Here is a 22,944-nt window from a genome sequence, read left to right as displayed (position 1 = left end):
TGTAGGTCACTGTAACACTGTCAGCTGTTGTTTGCATCTTTAACGCAGCTATCACTGCTAACCCACGTCATTTCGGCCAAGCCCAAGCCAAAATGGAAGTGCCAAAAACCGCAGTTCCTCTAATGGCCACTTGAGGCTGGCTCCAGAAGTTAATCCCCACTGACCTGACTTTACAGCAGCAATAAACATGGTCAAGGTCTCTAGCTGATTTCCCCCTGAAAACTTTATAGGGGGTGAATTTTTATATAACTCAACCATTAATATTTAATTAAGGCTTAAAGTTATGCATTATTATGGACAGAGCCACTTGTGTGATAGGCAATCCGCAAGGTGTCACCACAGTCTGTGATTCAGATTCACCCCTTGCACTTCCACAGCTCGACCCTCTCGTCCAAATTTGGTCACTACTGGCTAAAGCGACGACTGAAATGCTGACATTGAGGCTTCAAAACAGGAGTCCAAAAATGAATGGGTGACATCACGGTAGCTACAAGCATTATTTAATACAGTCTACGTGAGAGCCGTGTAGAGGCAAACCCAGCCAAGACTAGACTCTTTAAGACGACAATACTCTTACAAATGATACATGAATGTGCAAGTATAATTATGAAAAACTTCTTTAAACTTACTTTTGTACATCCTGATTTGCAGTAAAATTACTTAATTATTTGCATGACTCAGAAAACTAAACAAATTAAACAAATGAAGTGATAGTGGGTATAGTGCAGACGCTTTGTAAGAATTAATTACAGGTATATTGTCTCACATCATATGTTAAAAACATTTACCTTAATCACACACATAAAAATCAGAAAGGCCCCATTAAAATGCCATAAAAACACAGAGACGCTGCATAAAACATAATAACACCACCATTAAAGCATTCAAACAACTGTCTTTTAGTGTCCTGGTTACTATACAGCATAAAGAGGGAAGTTGCGGCAGCTTGAAATAATAAACACATAAAACGAAATCAATGCAGCACAGCAGTTATCTTCACGTCTGGTGAGCTGCAAACCGCTGGCGACAACCTCATTGTGCTTCATGACAAATTTACTGTTCAAGGTCAGTGTGGAGTCAGCTGAAGAAAGCATCGCCGCCTGCCTAAATCCACAACCGTATTTGCACAAAGACTTTACTTTTCTGTACTTTTATGGCCTGAAACAATGAGCGTGCCACTGCCATACTGTGCCCTGTTTATTTTTATTCGAGGGTCATTTCATTGGACAAAGCCAATATCAGTGTTTGGTCCCACGTAAACCAATTTAGGGATTAGCACATTAGCAAATAAGGATTAGGGAAAATCGTGCCAAAACTCTCATTTTTAACCAAATTAACCAAAAACATCTCCTATCAGTTCTTCTCCTCTCCCACACACATACACCTCATTCTCCTCCTCCTTCAAAATATTTCCTGTCCAATGTCTGTCACCACCAGAATGAATGACTCATGACTCTGGCTATCCTGATTATTCCCCCAATTGCCACCACAAATGGCTTTGCCTGGTTTTAGAGGTATTTGGGAGATTTTTCCTCAGATGTTTTGGGAACACACAGCTTTTGTTCCTATAGTAATATTTGGGTTGAACGATGGTTTTGGGGATGTTTTTGGGGAAAGGGGGAGGAGGTAAGAATCAGGGCAGACTGGAGAGGAGAGGGAAAAGAGAAGAGAGACATTTCTCCCCGCCAGTCACAACTAAAACCACTAAGAATAGCCTTGTTTTGCTCTTCCCCTCCGCCCTTTCCCTCCCTTCTCTCCGTCATTCATTCCTTCCTTTTCATTTACTCTCCCCATGCATTCTTCCCTTTCCACTGAAGACTGGGATCAAATGTGGCGAGTGTGACTGTGAAGAGGTGGAACTGTGGAATATTTTGATGCGAGGAAGCAGAGACGAAACACCACATGGTTTCACTTCCTCTTCAGTTTCAGGATTTTCCTCGCAAACATCCTGCAGCTCAGGGTGCAAACAATGTTTCTCATGACTTTTTTTTTGTAAAAAAATATATGCATGTGAATTATGGGATTGATTTAGAGAGGCAAATGCATGAGGTGGTGGTTGAAATAGAAAAACATGTTTCAGGTACTGGAAACAGGATGACGCATGATTTGGGAAAGATGGGTTTTCAGTAAGAAAACCGTGAGTCAGAAGGCTTGCCAATGTTCTGGGTTTATAATACTCATGATAATGACTTACAATAGGGGAACTTTGATCTGAGATCAACGATGGCACTCTAAAGATCGCAACAAAATAAGTATTTATTTGATTTTATCTGTTGAGCATGTTTCAGTTGAAGTGAACCGGAGATGGAATGAATATTTGTAGGATGTAAATGTAATGGGACCGAGTCCTGCAAGTATTGAATTTGCTAAAGCAATGCCAGATGACATCATATTAGGTTTTTGCTGATCGAATCAGTGTTCTTTGGTCCTTTTGCGTTTTTTAACCCTAAAAATGAGCCATTTATATTTACATAAGGAAAAGGTCTCTGTCCTGGAAGTCCACCATGTTGTTCTACAGTAGCTCAGGACAGTCAAACCAAACACTGGCTCTAGATAGGGCCATGTGTGTTGCTGTGTTTTTGCGTTGGCATCTGCAGTTCTCCTACATGCATGGCACACAGGAGAAATTTTAGTTGGTTGCAATCCGCAACCTCACCAGTCCAGTTTATAGTTCTGCACTGAAGCTATGCCTATGGTACAGCGTAGAGTAGGGTGTAGGTTATGGCGTAGGGTAGCCTGACATGCACCTTCTGGGAAATAAAGCTTAGCATAAGTTCAATCAGGAAGACTGTCTTTATGCTATATCCATTCACAATTCTTTCTCTATCCCACTCCCACCAATCAGTTGACTACAGTTTTCCCCCTCCTGGTTAGTCAAACTTTGTCACCCTCTCCTCCACCTCATTCACCTCCAGTCACCTTATCCAGAGCCCAGGACCAGCTCATCAAAAGCCCACTCCTCTTCACATCCAGACCCTCAGCCCCCTCTTCATCTCATTTCATCACCACCATTACCACCAGCAGCGTCTAGACTCCATAGGGAGGGGATCCCTAATCTACTACGATTTACCACCCTCCTGGAATAGATGACATCACGATTGGGTCTAATTGCCAAAGACTTTTACATTTCTCATACTTATGTGCACATGTAAATACATATTCTTTTCTCTCAGAATGATTTTCTCCTGATTGAAATGAAACTACACGTTGCAGTGATGCAAACCCCAAAAGCTGTAATTGGTTTGCTTGGTAGCCTGCATTTTCTCCTATGCATTTCTGGCTGCTCCTTCTCCATGAATGTGTACCAAATTGAAGAGAGGTTAAAGGGCTAAATTAGGAATTTCTAATATGTTATGCCCGTGGCCTTTTGAACGTTCAATCAATATTTGTGAACATGATCTACTCTCTCTCAAAACCAGAGAAGGAGTCTGAAACTTTTGATGTCATAGGGTATAAAGTGCGGAGCTGCATAGACAATGAATGGGAGCCTGATTCTGTGGTCCCACAGAATATTTGATTTCCTACTGTAGTGTTCTCAACTCTGAAACAGAAAATGTATCCATATACTAAGAATATTCCCCTGGGTGCTCTCACTGTCATAGGCCATAGGTCCTTGTAGCTCAGTCTATAGGGACCTGGGATTAAGTCCCCCTCAAGTAGCTGGAGAGGTGTCAGCTCACCCCCTGGGCACTGCTGAGGCACCCCTGAACAAGGCATTGAACCCCCAACTGTTTGGGGCGCCTGTCCACAGGCAGCCACCCCACTCTGATATCCCTCCATTTAATGCATGAATAGGTCCTGTTTGTGCGTGTGTGTGTATATGACAACATAGTGATCTGTACAGTATGCTAAAGTATGTGTCTATCAGTCTGAATGTGGAGAATACATGTGTTCATTTCAGTATGTATTGCATGTTAGAGTGTTGGTGGGCACATGCTGGTATGCAGTTGTGCATATGTAATGATATTAAGTCATAACTCACTAATAATAAGGAGTAAATGATGTTCAATGTGTCTTACCTTCACTTCACATTTTTTATGGCAGGACAACCGGCATGCTGAAAGAAAAGACACAACGTTAGGTTTGTAAATTTAACAGGCAGCAGCAGACCTGGATGAAAAACAAAACAAAACATGTCACTCAGAGTAAACATCCATTTTACGAATGAGGAGCTCAGCAAGAAAAAACAACAGTCAGTTTTATGAAAAGAAAAACCCTTGATGTTTCTTTCTAAACAGATCAGAGAATAAATCTCAAAGCAGCAGGTGTGCTGCTCTCCAGCGTGGTAGAATTGCAGTGTTATTTTTAAAATGTCATGCATCCGACCTTTTACTGAAGAATGACTGCTGCTGAAAAGGAAACTGCAACAAGGTCGGCTCTCATCCTGACGCTAACATGCTGTGGTACTGCCCCCAAGTGGCAACATAAAGCAAACATCCATTTGTTTGGATTTGACTTTTTTAATTCAGTTGTTTGACCTTGACTTAAGACCTTTACATAGAGGTGTTCAAATGGTAAAATATTACAAAGCAGGTACAGTTAGCCAAAGGATGACTGATTGCTTCCTTAAAGAGGTTTAAATATACATTAGAAAAGTTAAATATGTATGTCACCAAGAGAAACAGACAGAGTGAGAGTATGTTGACCTCCAGGCATGAAACTGCCATGTTTTGATGTCGGGGCAGGTATGACCCTTGATCCCGACACCTGCAGCCTCACTGTAGGTGGTCCCCAGGTGGTGTGAGTGTTTCTGATGTGTGAGCAGAGGTGACGGCAAATAAGTGCTAGGTGTTGGAATGTTCTGGGTGGTCTGTTAGAAAAACACACTTTGGTTAATTGAGGTAAACCTGTGTAATGGTGATAAATGGATTACTTGGTCAGTTTGTGTGTGGAGCGCTGATTGGTAATTAGTTGGAGATGGTAAGTGAATATTTGTCCATCCAATTAGAGAAGCAGCTGTCTACTTAAAGTATTATTTCAATGCCTGGTATTCCAGCAATAACAAGCTGCCATTTCCTGTCATGCCAGTGAAAACCCTAAACAAGATGCAAAACTGCAGCATATAAAGCTTCGTAAATGCTACAATTCTTGAAAGATAAGCAGGAAAAGAAGACAGCAGTGTAAAGAAAGAAATAACCGATAAACATCTGAGGTGTCCAGAATTAAAGCAAACTATAAAATCCTTAAAACCTGACTTGAGCACAGTGCTATTCTTTGGTTCCTCTCTGTTTGTGCAAATAACTGCTGATGTTTCATTATAAGTTGCCTTAAATTTTCCATGCAGGCACCAGAGGCAATTATCATCATCATCATGTGGTTTTTATACACTCCTAATGAATGCCACATATCCACAGGAGGTACACGTCTATCCTCACAGTGCCTCATCTCAGAGAAGAGCAAAGGAACACATGCAAAGACCAAGTAAATAAACTACAGACATGACGCGTGTGTGAATATATTTGACATGTCTGATCCCTTGAAGGTGACTGTGTATCGGAGGGAAGCAAACAAAGCTCTGAGCTAACTTTGGCAGGCTTGATCAAATGAAGAAAAGGTTTAAAGGAATGGTGTCACATTTTGGGACACTTTCTGGCAGGAAATTTAGATGAGATTATTGATACCCAACCTATTGCCAGAGTAAATGGAACCTTTGCTGTGAGGCATTTCTGCAAAGCATGGATTTTCAGTTTCAGTGGCACAATCGTTGCTGGAATATTTGTTGATAACTTGCTAAAAAGCTCCAGGTTTCAGTGGCACATTTGCTGGTTGAAATGCTGCCAATGTCTTGCAAAATATCTCCTGGTTGTGATGGCACAATCATCGCTGGAAATTCTGTCTTGGTTAAATAACAGTCAGTTTTGTAGGTCTGTAATGGTGTCCGCAGCTTGGCAGCTGTCTCACCTAAGTGTTACACTATCCATCATCCCCTTCATTTCCCCATATATATATATGTATACTACATCACTTTAGAAACGTTGATATGATGCAAATGAAATGTGCAAATGATAAGTATCCATGGTTTGCAGAAACGTATTATCCCAAAATTTTCTTTGAGCAACGTGCTGTGCTACCACTTTCTTATCTATTCATTAAATATACAGCCGGCAGCCAGTTAGTCTAGCTTAGCATTGATGCCTTGTTTCCACATGTATGTCCGTCGATCCGTAAATATACAGATGATGCCTCTAGTGCATTTCTTTACAGATGGATAGAAACCTGATAAAAACTAACTGTAGACATGGGGGAGGCTAATTTAGTCCATTTTTCGCTGTCCAGTAGTTCATAGCAAGATTACTGGGACAAAAACAGGACCTGCCAGGTACCTGGCATGTTTTGTGAAATATTTAATTAAAAAGACATATAAACAGCTGAACGGGTTAGACTGACGATCCAACTGTGTATAACGTAGAACCATATTTTATCAGAATAACATTACTCAGATTCACAGTGTGTTAAAACCACATAAACACGTTCTTTTTAGTCATACAAACTCACTTGACAATCAACACGGGCTACTGAATTGAAGAAATTAGCCACTTAGCAACGTGTTAGCTAAGCTAGCACACTGTCATACGGTCTCTGTAATCTACCGCAAAAGTTCGATTTTTTTCACGTACTCGAGGCAAATTCCGGGCCGAAATATTATGGAGGGGAGGAGTTTTGCAGGCACGTTGGATATCATAGAGATTCTCATAGGAATGAATGGATGTCTGGTTCCCTTGTCTCCGTACACATGTCAAAGTGGAAACGAGGCATGAGACTGATTAGCATCTAACATTGCTCTGTCGGAATGTAACAAAATCTGCCTACTAGCGCCAAAACAGCTCACTGATTAACACGTTATATCTCAGTTGTTTAAACCATACAAAAACAGTAGTTTAAAAACAACTGTAATGTGCTTGGCTGGAAGAAGAAAGAGTTGCCTATGGTCGCTGGGCGACTGGGCTCAACCAATGTACCAATTACCATAATGCTGAAATATTCCTTTAATGTGTTAAGTGCACAAACATTAAATCACACAACACAATCTTGGCCAGTTAGAGCATGTTCATCCTGAAGAACATATGCACACATCTGGAAGAGTGCACAGCACATTGTCTTATTGTCACATCTTATCTCTCGGCCACAAACCCTTTAGCAATGTGACCTTTTTACTGGGGCACCTAACAACACATCGTACTAACTGTAAAGGGCAGGATGGATGCTCAGATTAACATGTGTCCAGGTGTTTTGCTTGTGAACATACAGCTCAGTAAGAAGCTCACATTTAATAGCACAAGAAGACATTTTTTTGCTGATTAAACCAAGTTTGTGCACATAAAGCTGCTGTTAGGCTTCAGAAGGCAGTTTGGGGCTTTTAGCTGGATGACTTTAAGCTTTACCATTTGGCAAGGAAAGCTTATTGCAGTCTACTGTATTTTAACATAGAGGACGAATGAACAAAAGAGGGATGAAAGGGAAAGTAATTCTCCTGTGCTCCCCTTTGCACTCTTTTTCCTTTGTTTTCCATGTCTATCTCCCAATCCCCCCATACCCCAATTTCTCTGTCTTTATCCTGCCTCGCTCTACCCCCCCTACCCCTCACCCCTCTTTCCCTTTTTTCCCTCTTATCTAGGCTAATGCAGCAGCAGCAGCCATGCTAATTTTAACAGCAAATCCTCAGCCAAAGCCCTATACAGGCCCGCTCTCCTACCGCCGGGCTTCTGAGTGTCAACTCGGCTTCTGCTAAAGACGTAGTGTTTGTAGTTCAAAAAAGAGAAAGGGAGAGTGAGCGAAAGTGTGTGAAAGAGATGGAGGGAGGGAGACAAGAAAGAAAGAGAAACTGTGAGGCTGCCCGGGAGTCCTCTCACGATAATTTCCCCTGGACTTTTCTTGGAGTAACAATAAAACCTTTAGTTCTTCTAAAATTAGAATCGAAAACATGTGACTGGATTGTGGAGGAAGACGGGGAGGCGGGGGCTTAATGGGAGGGAGGAAAACAGGAGAGAAACCAACGCTGAAACAGCAGACACATGCGTTTATACACTCTGAGAAATAAAGAGACTAACTAGAACCAGAGAGGGTTCTACAGGTTGTTCCTCTGTGACAGTGGTTCCCAACTGGTCCAGCCATGGGGTCCAGATTTCTCCTTAGTCATTAGTTCAAGGTCAACACAGTTCAAAATATTCAGCGTCATACTTGCTTTTGGTCATGTCATCAAGCTAGTTTGCTGTCTCTGTCAAGTAGCTGTCCATCAGTCACTCATTCTACAGCAGGAAACAGCACTTCAAAAAAAAAAAAGTTTTTGCTGAAAATTCACTGTACTTAAAAATAGAGTGTGTTTTTAACAAAATTGATACGTTCGGGAGTCACTTGCAGTCCATTCAGAATGGAACCATGACCCACTTTTGGACTGCGACCCACCAGTTGGCACCCACTGCTCTAGAAGAACCCTTTTTGGGTTCTTCCACCTGAAACCCTTTCAGAGGGTTCTTCCTAGGAACAAACATAAAGGGTTATACCTCGAACCAACTGTGAAAGGTTACACTTAGAACCCTCAATTATCCCTTTTCCACCATCATGGAATGGGTTGCGTAGCGGTTGCAGCACCAAATTTTGAACCATTCTGAGCTTTTCACCAAACATTTATTTGGTTTGGTCCCCAGCAGGAAACAAAAAAGTCACAGATTTTTCTTGACCTTAAGTGCGAACCATGACAATGTCAATGGACGTGTCATATTCTACAGATTGGAAAGAAAGGATGGAGTCTTGCACATAACAATCTGCAAGGTTTCCTCATTATCAATAGACAGATCCTTGATTCCAGTGGTTCCACTCAAAAATGGTGGAAACGTGGGTGAGTTCACTAGATAGCACAAAGGTTCCAAGAATCCTGAACAAAACCCGCTCAAGAAACAGAGCTAATCTGGTGGAAAAGGCCGAAGTTTTACTGAGAACCCTTCCATGGTGTCATGGTTCCACCCAGAATCATCTCTGGAGGTTGTATCCACAATCCTTCCACCTTCTAGGGGTGCTATGAAGAACCCACCCAAAGGATTCTACCAAAACCCTTTCATTTCCAAGGGTTACATCTAGAACCCACCTAGGGGGTCTCTAAAAATAGTAATTGACTACAATACCCATAGATCTCTCTCCCAAGAATCATGGTTTTAGTTGACACGTTAGCCTGGGGCCAAAGGAACCACCTACAGCAGCAAATGGTTCTGGGTGGAACCTCAGCGCTTCAAGACCCCTTATTTCTAAGAGCGCACATATACGTATATTGGATACACAGTTAAGTTCAAACAATTATATAGCCAAGCAAAACACAGGAGATGGATGCACAGCCGAGGCAGACAGAGACAAATGTGAAGAGTACAACAATAAGAGCTGCTAGACACATTTTTTAATCACTGTGAACTGAATGTCTTTGGACTTTGGGCTGTTGGTTGGATGAAACAAGCAATTTAAAGACCTCACATTATGCTTTAAGATATATGATGCACATTTTCTTCTCTTTTCTGACAATTTACAGAGTAGCCTTTTTGAATCAGTTAAATAAAAACATGGGTTTCATCAGTTTCATCAGTAGCATACATAGCATGCTTTGGTCGAGAGCCAGTCTAGGGGAGTTGCAGCAGAAAAATAAAGTCTAATTCACTTTTTTTGTCTCTTTAGTGGTTCAGAATGGCTATGATTGCTTCCCATGCTGGGATAGACCCCAGTGATTCATGAATGAATCGTCTGGTCTCAAACCACTCATTCTGATATCCTGTCAAAGTTTCCTGACACTCACCTTTGCAGATGAGGCCCTCCTTGGTGATGGCCTGCTTGCATATATCACAGCTCTTGGCCTTCTTAAATGGCTTCAGCTTGAAGGTGTGTGTGTGGATGCCCTCCAGCTCGTCGGGCTGTGGGAAGAGGAGGAAGGAAGAGAAATCAGGAGGGAGTCAGTTGAATTGGCGCCAGCGGTTTCATAGCCAATAGAAACACATTTGGTATTCAGCAATGATATATTCGTCTATGGCGGTGTGTCAGGGGTTTGATCTCAGTCTGACCGGTTCACTTGTGTCTTTGTTAGATTGAATGATTTTCTTTTTTTCCCACTTTGGCTCAGATGATTTCTTTCTTCACACGTGAGAAAACCTTCTATTACTCACAGACTACTTGAACTGGAATAAAAATAAGTTGATCCCTGAACAGATACAAGTGTCTCCTTACAATTTATCAAGTTTTTTAGAGTGCAAATACTTTTTTTAGAGTAAAATACTTAGAACTTAAGTCATTTATTCAGGAAAATGCCAAAACTTCACTGGTCCTACTTCACAAATTTAAGTTTTTGCATTTCTCCGTTTTATGTTTGTGAAGTGAATATCTTTGGTTTTTAAATTGTTGATTCAGCAAAAAAAAAAATGGCTAAAATAACCATCTCTTAACCATTTTCTGACATTTTATAGACTAAATGATGAGCTTATTGATCAAAGAAATAATTTACCGTTTCATGAATTCATAACTATTAATTAATCATGCTTCAACCCATCTAAAGCAAGTTTTTCCACCATAAAATATGTTTTTTGTTTATTTACCAAAGACTAAGAAGACACACTTTCATTACTGACATTATTTCGTGCCACAGTGTTGCATCAACATGCACACACACTGACACAGTCCGCCCACCAGCAGAGGATGTTTTCACTTTGAAGTTTTCTAATTAAATGACTAATTAATGATGAAGAGGAGAGAGGGAGAGGGAAAAAAAGCCTCACAGCAGCCAACAACCTCAAAACTCTAGGAATGATGTACGCCTGTGTGTGTATACATTTGTGTATGTGTGTCTTCATATTCTACTGTACGCGCGCGCGCGTGTGTGTGTGTGTGTATGTGTGTGTGTGTGTGTGTGTGTTCGGGGTGCTGGAACATTTCTCTGAGCAGCCTCTGAACACAGTAGCTCTAGAAACTGCACCAAGACCTGAGCAGAGCAGTGAGGAATAAATAGTGCACATAATTTTTGTACCCTACAAGTTGAGGAATACAGATGACGAAGGTGCGTTTGATGTATGCATGTCACTCATTGGCAGGATAACAACGAGGAGGAACCCCAAAGACCTTTGCAAAATGAATTCCATGACTTATCTAATTCATTCCTGACATGTAGTGACATTTCCAACACTTTCAAAGCATCGCTATATTAAAATATGATTTTCCTTCCAAGCAGCTGCACATTACTCACTGTTGATTTGATTAGTTTAACCAGGAGCATACAAAATGCAGCCAAGAATACTGTAACTGGGTCACTAGAATTCCCTTTGAAGGTGCCTTAACTCTAAAGCAGCTCAACCTGACACTGAATGCTTAAAAGCGTCATCAAATTGCTAAAAAAGTCATCTTTTCAGTTATTTATGAAACAGTTTGAGGTCTGAGTGGTGCAGTACAGATTACATGTGGTTTAATCTGGTTTTATTCTATAATACAAGGCTGTCTGGGTTAGCGTTTTCCCAATGTGAAGGTCAAAGTTGTCAGAAAAAGGACAAGCAGCTATTTCAAGATCTGCTCTTTTCATATGACAGTTGCTCTCCTTACAACACCCTGCTGCATCTCCCTATACCCCTCTCCTGTGTCCTCTTTTCCCACCATCCCTCTGTCTGAACAACCCCCTTAGTGAGTCATAATGATGATGTCATTTCCTTTGTGTATTTGTGCAGCTGGGCCAGTCTGGGTTGGACTCTGCTGGACTGTAAACCTTGGTGCCCTTTATTAAAAACGGTATTTTGAAGATGCCTTGTTCCAACTATCACCTTAAAGAAGATGAATGAATGTGTCCCTTCAGGAGTAATTATCACAAATGGAACCAATCCTTTGAATCATTTGAGACGGATTCCAGTTTCACATTATCCCAACTAAAAAACGAGTCTTGTAAATGCTGCTTTGCTTCCCAAATAAAATAATCTCATTAAGATCCACTTTTACAAGCTGAAGTGTGAAATAAATCAAACCTCAATGTAAACGAGCTGTTTTCTCCCAGCTGCGTCAATATTCTTGAGTGAAAGTTGGATCAACCAATCAGCTTGGTCGACATACCGGGCTGTATGATGTGTTGAGATTTTGTACGCATCCAACCCAAATGCCAGAATGAATGCTGGCATTGTACATTTCTGCAAACTAAAATATTGCAAAAATATTTGTACTTTTGCATTTTGAAGTATGTTGTATATTTCTTTGCATTTCAACAATGTTGTGGTTATAATGTGTGGTTTTGTATAGCTACAAAAGAATGTTTCTAGTGAGACATCAACAGCCTTTCCAGCTGTGAATGTTGCACCAAAAGCATGTGCTTTTATTAACACATCTGTAGCATTTCCAACCATTACTCTACCACTAAACTGGGTATTTTTTAATGAGACGTTAGTGGCATTTCGAGTTCTGAATGTGCCATCAAAACCATATGTTTTTAGTGAGACATCAATGGCATTTCCAGCTGTGATTTTGCAACCAAACTGGGTCTTTCTTTTGCAAGACATTGGCGGCATTTCTTGCCATGACTGTGCCACCAAAATTGGATGTAATGTAATGAGACATTGGTGGAATTTCTAGCCATGACTATGCCACCAAAACTGTAGCCTGGTTCCATACCATAGACCCCGCCCACTCAACTGAGTAGGCTTGCATCTCTGGTCTGGCATACTGCAATGAATTTGCGATTTATCTTGTCCAAACGATGGAAGGACCAATGAACGCCAGGGATGGGGGCGGGTCTAGCAATTAGCCAATCAGTGCCACGCTGATGTGAAGCTGTGCACCGGTGGGTAACTGGCGAGGATAGCAACAATGGTGACCGCTACAGATCCTACAGACCACATTAACGATGCTATTGAGGTATTTTGCCACTACTCGCATTAATGGAGGACCAAATTAAGGAAGCTGCTAAACCGGATTTAACAGCAATGCAGCTGGGCGTGCACGACGATGGAGACATTTTAAACGGGCAATGCTTGCTGTTTTCGGCACCCCCGAGGCATGGATACTAATGACATCAGATTCTGGGTGAGTCGTTGATCTCTACTGATTGGTTAGGGAAAAATCAAATTCCCTCCCCCTTGTAAATCGCCTTCAATGGAGGCGATGTCAGACTGAAGGTTCTGGGAGCTTCAGTCTGACACTCTTTGGCTACCAAAACTGGGTTTTTTTAGTGAGACATTGGTGGCATTTCTAGCCATGACTGTGCCACCAAAACTGAGGTTTTTTAGTGAGACGTTGGTGACATTTCTAGCCTTGACTGTGCCACCAAATCTGGGTGCTTTTAAGTGAGACATTTTCAGCATTCCCAGCTGTGACTGTACCACCAAAACCATGTGTTTCTAAGCAAGACATTGGCGGCATTTCCAGCCGTGACTGTGCCAACAAAGTGAGTGTTTTTAGCAAGACATTGGTAGCATTTTCAACCATAACTGTTCAACCAAAACCAGACGGTCTCGACTTGGTATCATGCCACCCACCATCTCCTCTACTTCCTGATGACAAAGCCAGCTCATATACATGTTATCAGAAATTCGTCACTTTAGAAACATTGATATGCTACATGTGAAACGTACAAGTATAGAACATCTGTGGTTTGCAGAAACATTGTTCTTGTGGTGACTAGGCTGGTGCATCAGCTTGTCTGTGTGCTTGCAAGACCCATAACTCTCTTCTTTTTCTTTCAGAAAAGTTCACATATATTTTCTCAGAATTACACTACAATTAATGACTAGTTCCTCTACTACTACAACTAATTCTGATCACTACTACCACTACTGCCACTATCAGAACTACTCCAACTACAAAGGACTCCAGGTGTGATGAGGCTCACAGATGAAAGCAAAGCTAAATTGTGTAATCCTTTGCTTCATGTCTTTGAGCTCATTTTCTGCTTTCTTTCTGAAGCTCCCCGGCCTTTTTTTCCTCTCTCCCCGTGTGCCGCAGTCAATTTGGCTCAAAGCTTTTACAAAAGTGTATTTCTCAGCGTTTTCGCTCCCCTATCTCCCCAAATCTTAATGGCTTTTGTCACACTGTGACACGCTCTCTATAAGCCCTACAGATGAATCATGGCTGACCTTGGCTGCACAGAGGCAGACACAGCATGCTACAACAGGTAGCATCAAACAAACAGTATGCTACACGCGTGCTGCTGATAATGCCTGTAAAAAACTTAATTAACAATCAGACTGCAATCCTTCTCCTCAAAGACGCTGGCTGATATGTTGAACAGCAACTCAGGTTTAAACACAGACAGACCGCAGACGATGCTTCCTCACAGTGTTTCATTAGAGTGAAGGGATGTAATCTGAGCTGACCGATATCCATCATGATTATTGGAGGACTGCTGAGACGGACAAATTAAAGAGGACAATGCGAGACAGTGCAGAAGGAAAACAAAAAGGGGAGTATGTGAAAAATGATAGGACATATAACATATAAATATGATTTTTTACATTTTCCTATTATTGAAACTATGAAGCCAAAATATGACATATTAACAGTTTTCCACTGACTACTGTCTTAGCCCAGCTACTACTGGCCAAACATGTCCTAACAAGACTCTTCTATGCATGTAACCTAATTTAGCATTCATGAATATTTCATTTTTTTTTTTCGTAAGAAAAGTAGAAACATCTGCCAGTGGAGTAAGAAATCATCATTTGTTTCCAAGGCAAATATTTTCAAAAGTATTTTATTTCATCTCAAAGTATTTTTATTCCAAATATTAACTAATGTGAAGAAAAAAAACAAATAAAACTATGAAAAACTGCAGGTAACTGTAAAAGAATACATACATTTTTGGGATAACTGTAATTTGGGAGACAGAATGACTGTCTAAGATGGACATCTTTTGCAGTGTGGGCCTGCCCGGGTTTATAAATAGCGGTTGAAGCACCTTGGTGCCACTCTACAGCCCTGATGTTAAAGATGACCTGGCAGAAAGCTGCCGGCTAAACCAATCAGATGCAGCCAGCTGTGTCACAGGCAGGAGCCATGGTTACCTGGCTGCCACGGCAACTGGGGTCAACGTGTCCTGTCAAACAATGATGGATGAGGTGGGACTTTGAAAAAAAGGGCAGAAAAACATACAACCACAAGTTTGCACACACACATATAAGCATGAACACCCTGGCATACAGGCCCCTATCGCCACAACAGGAGAGCAAATGGTTCTTGGATGGCTGCCATGTAGCATCTGGGATTCAAGTTTTTTTTTCAGACAAAGAGGGAAAAGGGCCTCAGCAGCTTAAATGGAGAGCAATCAACAAAGAGAAAAACAGGGATCATACTCAGTTTGGGCCGTCCGCAGTGGAAATGACCCTCAGAGATTCATGGGCTCACACACACACACACTGGGTCTCACTTTTTAAAACTTCCTTTCAGGTATTTAAGATGTTAGTAAAGCTCACAATTAGGCATCTAATCAGAGAGCCAATTCACTAATGAATGCCATCAGTTTCTTAACCATCCATGACAGATTTTATTATCCGGTGCGGAGCGAGTTGCTTCCTGATGATCGTATCAAGAAAAAGTTGTGCCAAGAAAATAACACTCAAGATAACTCAGTCTTTAACTTCTTCAACAGTGCTGGTAAGGTTGGCAACCAACAAACAAAACGATTTTAAGCTCAGCTCATGTCCCAGCTACATCAGCTGATCTCAGACAGCCTGATCAACTGATGGAGCGACTGATTGATGGAAGGGAGTCAGTTGATAGATCACATGATACCTTACTATGCAAACAATTGACAAATGTCATTCAGGGCGCCCTATTTAAACTGCTCTGGCCTGCCTACTGTTGGTGCTTCCTCTGCAAGCTGCTTTGCAACCTGCCTCCACCCCAGCTCCTCCTTTTCATGTTGTGTTGGACTTATCAATGTCACTTCTGTTTGTCATTGATGCTGGCTCTGTTCTGTTCTGTTCTCCCTGCCTTAGGCTTTCCATGTAAGCGCATGGAAGGGCAGGGAGGTTTGTGCCCTCTGCGTCAGGCTCTCCTTGTTGGCACATGGAAGGGCAGAGAGGTGTGCTCTCTCCGCCTTAGGCTTTCCATGTAGGTGTGTGGAAGAGGATTTCTGCTTAGGCCTAGAAAAGGCAGAGAGGCCCCAGAACAGAGCCATACCACCATATATAATACTGCAAATGGAAATAAAGTTTTCTCTGACTAAAGTGGTCCTGACTGAAGAAAGAAAAAAGATGCAAGCTGTGTTGTTTTTTTTTTTTTTTGTTAAATAATCAATACTGTATGGCAGAGTTGTGGACTCAAGTCACATGACTTGGACTTGAGACTGAATTTTGATTAGACTGAAATTTGATGACATTTGACTTGACTAGACAAAATCAAGACAGACTTGCAACTCGACTGGGACTTTTACACCAGTCACTTGTGACTTCATTTATACTTGAACCTTTTGGCTTGAAAACACTTCAATTAATTTACATTTACATTAATTTATAGCAAATCAACACTTAATTTCCTAGATGATCCACTTTGTCAGAACCAATCTGACAGCATGCAGTCGAGTTCAGGAGAGAACCATGAAGACTTCACGTTGCGTTACTGATCGCCAGTTCGAAAAAAACTAATGACAAGACAATATGCAACATGTGCAAGACATAAATTACGAACGGAGATGCAACAATTTTCAAGTGCAAATTTAAAAAACATTCATTTTTATAATTTTTAATGTATTATTACTCTGTGCACATTATGACTTTTTTAGGACTCAAAACTTAAAGCTTAGGACTTGGGACTTGTCTGTCTTTACTTGAGACCTTACTGCAAACACTCGAGACTTACTTGTGACTTGGTCCCACCTCTGAAACATGGTCAGCCAGAGATGACACAGAGTTCAGACACCTAATAGCCATTTATCTCCAAGGGCGTCGCCAAACTCTACAAAACCAAACAACTGTCATGCTGAAACCTTCACAGACGTTCATCCAAGATATTTTCTTTTTAGATATCACCATTCCAGCTGCCAAAATCAGACGGGGTGTGGATCTGTAATGGGAGCTGTGCCTGCAGCCATCCATAAGACAAGTCAACACAGACAAATCACAAGCCCTGTCCTCTGCATCGTGTTAAGAGGAGACTCCCGGGAGAGGCCAGGGAGAGAAAATGGAAGGAGAGTTATGCAGAGGGATAGAAAGAAAAAGAGAAAGAGACAGGAAGGGAATAGATGTAGATGGAGAGAAAAGGGGGGTAAAGGGATAGAGTAGAAGCAAAGGATGGAGGAAAAGGAGAGTAGGTGATTCTGTGAGTGTGTGTGTGTCCAGGCTTATAGACAACAGGCCCAGTAAATCAAGGCCCTGTGCTCCTCTCCCCCAGTTGCACTTAGCTAATGAAAAGCATCACTACGCTACCTCGACCGCGACCCCACTTAGAGCCACGAAGTGGGAGCAGGGGGGAGGGGGGACGACTCTCTCAAAGGCACTGCTCTTTATTTCTGCACAGGGACGACGCATGTGCACAAATTAATCCTGGCATATATAACTAATCAAAAAACATGCATGTTTTCAGTCATACATGTTCAACTAAAGACATATACATGAACTCCAGTTTTTTGCTTAGACAGTATACAATATAAACCAATAAATATGTTATCTATGAACATACTGTAGAAGACAGAAGAGATGAGGATGAACAGCATTTATGGGAAATATCACTTCTTCTGCCATGCATCATCAAAGTATCATATACCCATTTATGAGTGCTGATGACTTCAATTGCTTTATAGTTTTGTCCCCATGGTAGCCACTTCGACAAATGTTGGGAATGTCATTGACTCCCCACTTAAAGCAGCTACAAGGACTTTTTAACTGGTTATGAAACAGTCTCAGTTCAATACTAATCAATCTATTCGACCTACATAAGAAATTGAGATGATCGGCAAGAAGATTGGCCTTATCTGTATAGTTATTCTTAAAGCCTGTACCCAGGTCAACAGCTGCTTTTTGTGCCACTATCCCTGGTGGAAAAACGATGACAAGTTGCTTAAAAAAAAAAAAAACGACACACATTTTGTGGCATAAAAGCTGCCAGAAGCACAACAGTAACTCAGTAGAGTCAACTGTCAACTGGTTTCACTGTTTGTAAGTTTGAAGATGGCGGGATGTCTTGCCATCTACCATCCTCTGCTCCTCTGCATGACAAAGTGAGGTAATATACTATGTCACTTTTAGGGCTGTCAAAAAAACCTGTTAATTTTGATTAATTAATCACAGAAAAAATAACAAGTTAAAAAATGAATGCTGATTAATTGCCTTCTGTGGTGCCCTTTCACCCGATGCATAACTGAAGACCAGAGTTTGTTTTGGTCACATAATGGAGGCAGACAATGCTGCTTGACCCCGTGAATGGAACATTTACATTTAAAAAACGTGCAGATGAAACTGCTGATAGAAGCACTGTTCTCTGCAATTTATGCAGAAAGGAATTTTTGTACCATTAAAGTATTGCAAGCCTGAAATATCACCTCAACAAACCCAGAGGTCCGAGCAAGCATGGCCTCTGATGCTAGTGCTAGCAGTCACACTCAACCAGGCCTTCAGACAAAAAATGAGTCTACCTGTGACTGACTAACTAACTCCCTTGCAAAATGGATTGCAATGGACTGCAGTCCAGTTTTGGTGGTAGAAGACAGGGGGGACAATTTTGTCCAAATTCCAGCAGCTTTACAGTGATACATCTGACAAAATTCATTTGAATTAAAATGTTCTAAATACTTTCACTGTGGAAATTGATTTATGGGATTAATTTAGATTAATTATTCATAGAGCATGTAATTAATTAGATTTTTTTAAATCACTTGACAGTCACTTTATAAACATTGGTATGATACACATGAAACTTACAGATGTAAAATAATTGTGGTTTCCTGAAACATACAATGTCAGCATTTTCTTCTGGGGCCTTGGCAGTATATTTTTTGGGTATGGCTGAGATGGCAAAAAGAAAAAAAAAAGAACTGACTGAAGAAAAAAGAAAAGCTAAAAGAATCTATACTATTAAAGCAATGCACATGCAAGCTTGCTCAAGATCTTTACAACACAAGACAGTGGTGCTCATGGAAACACTTCTGCTTTTGTCCACAGGGGCTGCCAAATCAACATAAAATGCAAAGTTCAATGTGGTTCCTTTAAAAACCATACGAGAGACTAGATTGGTGATACCATTTTTAGATTAGATCTTTTTAGCTAACTGTCATCTAAAAACTGCTCAATTTGAATTACTTCAAGAGGCTATAATAAATATTTTAATATTAGCAGTGACTCGTGTGACAGGAGTCGGTCGCTTTGATGAGGCACCAAATGACAAAGACAAAGTTAGCAACTAGCTGGTGAACACGGTGGATCATTTCACTTATATTTCCCTGACAAATTGGAGGAGACCAAAACTAGAGATAAAAGTAGTGCGAAGTTGTAACAAAAATGACTCAGAATGAATGCTAACATTGCTCCATGACTTATCTTCAGGGTGGGAAGGGCAACTGTTTGCTAAAAAGTTTGCTGCGTCAGGCGATGATATGGCACTGTTGTGTTAACTTAGCTTGATAGTGCTGCCCCCATGTGGCCAAAAAATCTGTCAAATGTAGTTTTATAAAATTAGGTTCGGGAACATCCCATTTCCGCCCAAAAGTATTTAAGCACACCTTATCCATTCCTCTCTCTTTGACCAACACATCTGTCATTGCACTCGCCCATGACCCAGAGACTCAGCCTTCATCCCTTCATCCCTCAACCCTCAGTCTTCATCCCTTCATCCCTCCATCCCTCAACCCTCATCTCTCCATTCCTCACTTGTCATCCCTCAACTCTCATCTTTTCATTCCTATGTATCAGACCCATAAAGCCACATATTCATGCGCACTCTGTTAAGACAGGAGAGTCTCAGTATACTGGTAAATGTTTGCTGTTTGGACTTCCTGTTTGTGCCAGGTGCATTTTGAGCTGCTGCATCTGCAACTAAGGCTCAGACACTCACACTCTCTTACACACATCAACACAAACCTCCCCACGTCCAGTTTCATTCCCACATGTATGGCCAACATGTGTCCTCTAACATGGAACTAGACATGTGGTTCTATTTATAGTTCAGTAAGAGGAAAGTTTTTTCTGGTTTAAACACACAAAGAAGGGCATGTTGGAATAAAGATGTACGGTATCATTTTGCATAATGATGTAATTTGACACAAACCCTGTAGTACAATAATCACTCAGTCAGAGTGTCCCCCAGTGTGCAATAACCATCTACAAGGAATAACAGTGAAATAAATACAGCCCTTTGGAGACTAAAACCAGAAGTTGAAGGCATTTTTGATGTTCATTTTGCTGTTTTTATGTATATTTAGCAGAAAGATTAGAACACGTTTTTCTCTGGGGCACAAAAAAATGGGGCCCTCTTTTCGAAAAACGCGTCCTGATAATCAAGTTAAGATTGGAGCTCTGTACATCCTCCTGAAAAGACTATTTGGGGGTGAAACTGACAGCATAGGAGACCCAGAGGCTGCAGTAAATATGTCCTCTTTCCTCTGAAGGCTGTCCACTGAAAGATATATACGATGTGAGGAAGAAAGTGAGTGAATGAGGGGAATTGTTTTCTAAATGAGTGACTACCTGGTTGATGGACGAGGTGAACAGAGGGAGCGAATGAGTCACCCAGACAAAAAAAAAAATGAAAAGACAAAGAGCGCCAAAACCAGCCAAAATGTCAGACGACATGACTCAGTGAAGTCAAGCATGAGGAACAGGCCCCACAGAAACCAACAGGCTGAGGGGGAAAGAGAAGTCCTGCACCCCCCCGAGATGAAAAAGCAGAGCCACACCTGCTTTCAATTTCCACCAAATTGAAATTCTGTCAGGAACAATGGGCGCCTTTGTGAGGCAGAGAGCGAGCGCAAATGAGAATGAGAAACACAACAAGAAGGAAAATGAGAACCAGGATGATATTTGTCATATCTGTATGTATGAGTGTGTCAGCGTTTACATGTTTCCTATTATAGAAAGCAGGTTTCATAAACACATGAAAACTATGGTGGACTTCCAACTGCTTTTAAGGTGAGGAAACTTAGATGGTATGATATATGATCAGAAAACTGAGGGATGTCACACTTCATGTCATTTTATTCATGCACTCACAAAAAAGGAAGAGACAAGCAGCTGGACACTGAAACATAGGAGAGTACAGGCCTCATAATGTTTCAGTTTATTTGAAAATGTGTGTCTGAGCACTCACACAGCAATTGTATTGCATTTCCACAAAGTTGGGCGACTCTCAAGAGGCAGATTTTAAAGCGTCATCAAAATCAAAGCAAGAGGACTGAGGCATCCTGAATCTTAGCTTGTATTATGTGTAAACTGGATCCTATGCTTCCCATAATGCAACTCAGCATCTTTTCATTCCTCAAAATATCCTACAGCACAATCATGCAAAAGAAAAAGGAAAAATCTTCAGTTTACTGCATTGCATACCAACCGTATCTGGTGGGAGCCAGCTAGAAGCGCCACTCATTAAAAATAGTGCCCACCCTTTAGCACCCCCCCAGGCTGCATCATTTAGCATTATTAACTATGTTAGCACTGTTAGCAGTGTCAGCACAGCCAGTGGTGCTATCGCAGTTAATGCATAAGGCCCTGATCCCACAGAAAGCAGCGGGAGGCGCCTTATTGTAATGTTTTTAATGAGAATGAAGAAGCTTTTTGCTCATGATTTTTGCACTGACTTTTTGCTGGACTGCTCTGAAGTCCAGTTGAAAAAAATTCAACTCACAGCGTAAAAGCACCCCACGTCATCTCTTTTTTTATCATCTTTTTTTCCATGGTCTGATCGGATGATTTAAGAAGTGGGCCTTCTGTGCCAGTCATGCCAACAAGTTTGCAGTTGGTACGCAAATGAGGAGAATTTGGTAGCAGTGGTTGCTGGATACCCAGAGCTATATGGCCCGATGATAGACAGCAGGTTGTCAAACTGCCCTTGTGTTATCCTCAAATATGCCTGGAAATGGCCATCATTGAGGCGAAGCTCCTGGACCTGGTGGACTGGTGGTACTCCCTGGGATGACCCTCTTTTTTAAGGTCTCATGTACCCACACAGATCTCAGTTTCCCTGTGCCCAACAAAGTACCCTCTGCCTGTCCATTTTAGTAACTAGCTGCTAATTACTGTGAAGAAATAAAAAAAGGTGTAAGAGATGTAGTGGTGTTTAACGACACGATGCAACCAGCAAAACTTACGCTTACTTACTTGGAAAATATGACCGGAGGGTGGCTACTATGTTTCCGCAGCTACGTCCCACCAACAGGATGGTGTTACGAGTCATAATCACCTAATGAGTGGCGCCGCTAGCCAGCTTCCACCTGGCCCAGGCAGTGCTCAGTGCAGAGCGGCCAAGGCTCACGTTAGACCAGGGCAGTGGGCACAATGTTTCCACATGTTAATGTGGCTAGCCGGCTGACATTTACATGGCAAAACATTAAAACCTCTGAATGGGTAGTGCTTTGAAGTGCAGCTCTAAAGTTTACCAAGTCAGTGAAGCGCTGGACTACAAGGACAGGCCCCTTGTATTTCACGTTGTAAGAGCCAAATATGTCATTTCACTCAGCTGACATGAATCGTATTTACCATGGGTGCACACTGGCTGGTGCTTTATCAGCATTAGGAGCTGTAGTGTGTAATGTTAGGGACAACATTGTTGCTGTCAGGTGTTTCACCACGGAAGGGCAAAAGGTTTTTGACCACAGTGGTGCAGGACAGTGTGCAACATGCTGTAAGCTGTGTATTCGGTTTAGATGAAAGATAAAGAAATGGACATTTATTCAACCTGTGTTTGGTGGTATAAATGACATTCGTGATTGCCTCCCTGCCTGGTAAACAATCACATCTTTCAAACTCCACACACTGGTTTGTAAGGCAGCTTTTCTGATATCAATTTGTAGTTTCCTAAATTGAGCTG

General features: G+C 41.5%; 1 protein-coding gene across 5 annotated transcripts in view; it reads right to left on the bottom strand.

Moving 5' to 3' along the window:
- Window positions 1-22,944, bottom strand: part of tns1a (tensin 1a) — a 117,148-nt gene that overhangs the window by 76,400 nt on the left and 17,804 nt on the right. For all 5 annotated transcript variants that reach the window (XM_049570275.1, XM_049570277.1, XM_049570282.1 and 2 more), the window contains exons 2-3: window positions 9,776-9,890; window positions 4,020-4,057 (exon numbers count right to left, since the gene is read on the bottom strand). In XM_049570275.1, the coding sequence (XP_049426232.1) occupies window positions 4,020-4,057; window positions 9,776-9,890 (153 nt within the window). The remainder of the gene's footprint in view (window positions 1-4,019; window positions 4,058-9,775; window positions 9,891-22,944) is intronic.

Source organism: Epinephelus fuscoguttatus, linkage group LG24 (assembly GCF_011397635.1).
Source record: "Epinephelus fuscoguttatus linkage group LG24, E.fuscoguttatus.final_Chr_v1".
Classification (NCBI taxonomy): domain Eukaryota; kingdom Metazoa; phylum Chordata; class Actinopteri; order Perciformes; family Serranidae; genus Epinephelus; species Epinephelus fuscoguttatus.
The sequence above is the reverse complement of the archived record's forward strand: the minus strand, read 5'-3'. Positions and strand labels throughout refer to the sequence as shown.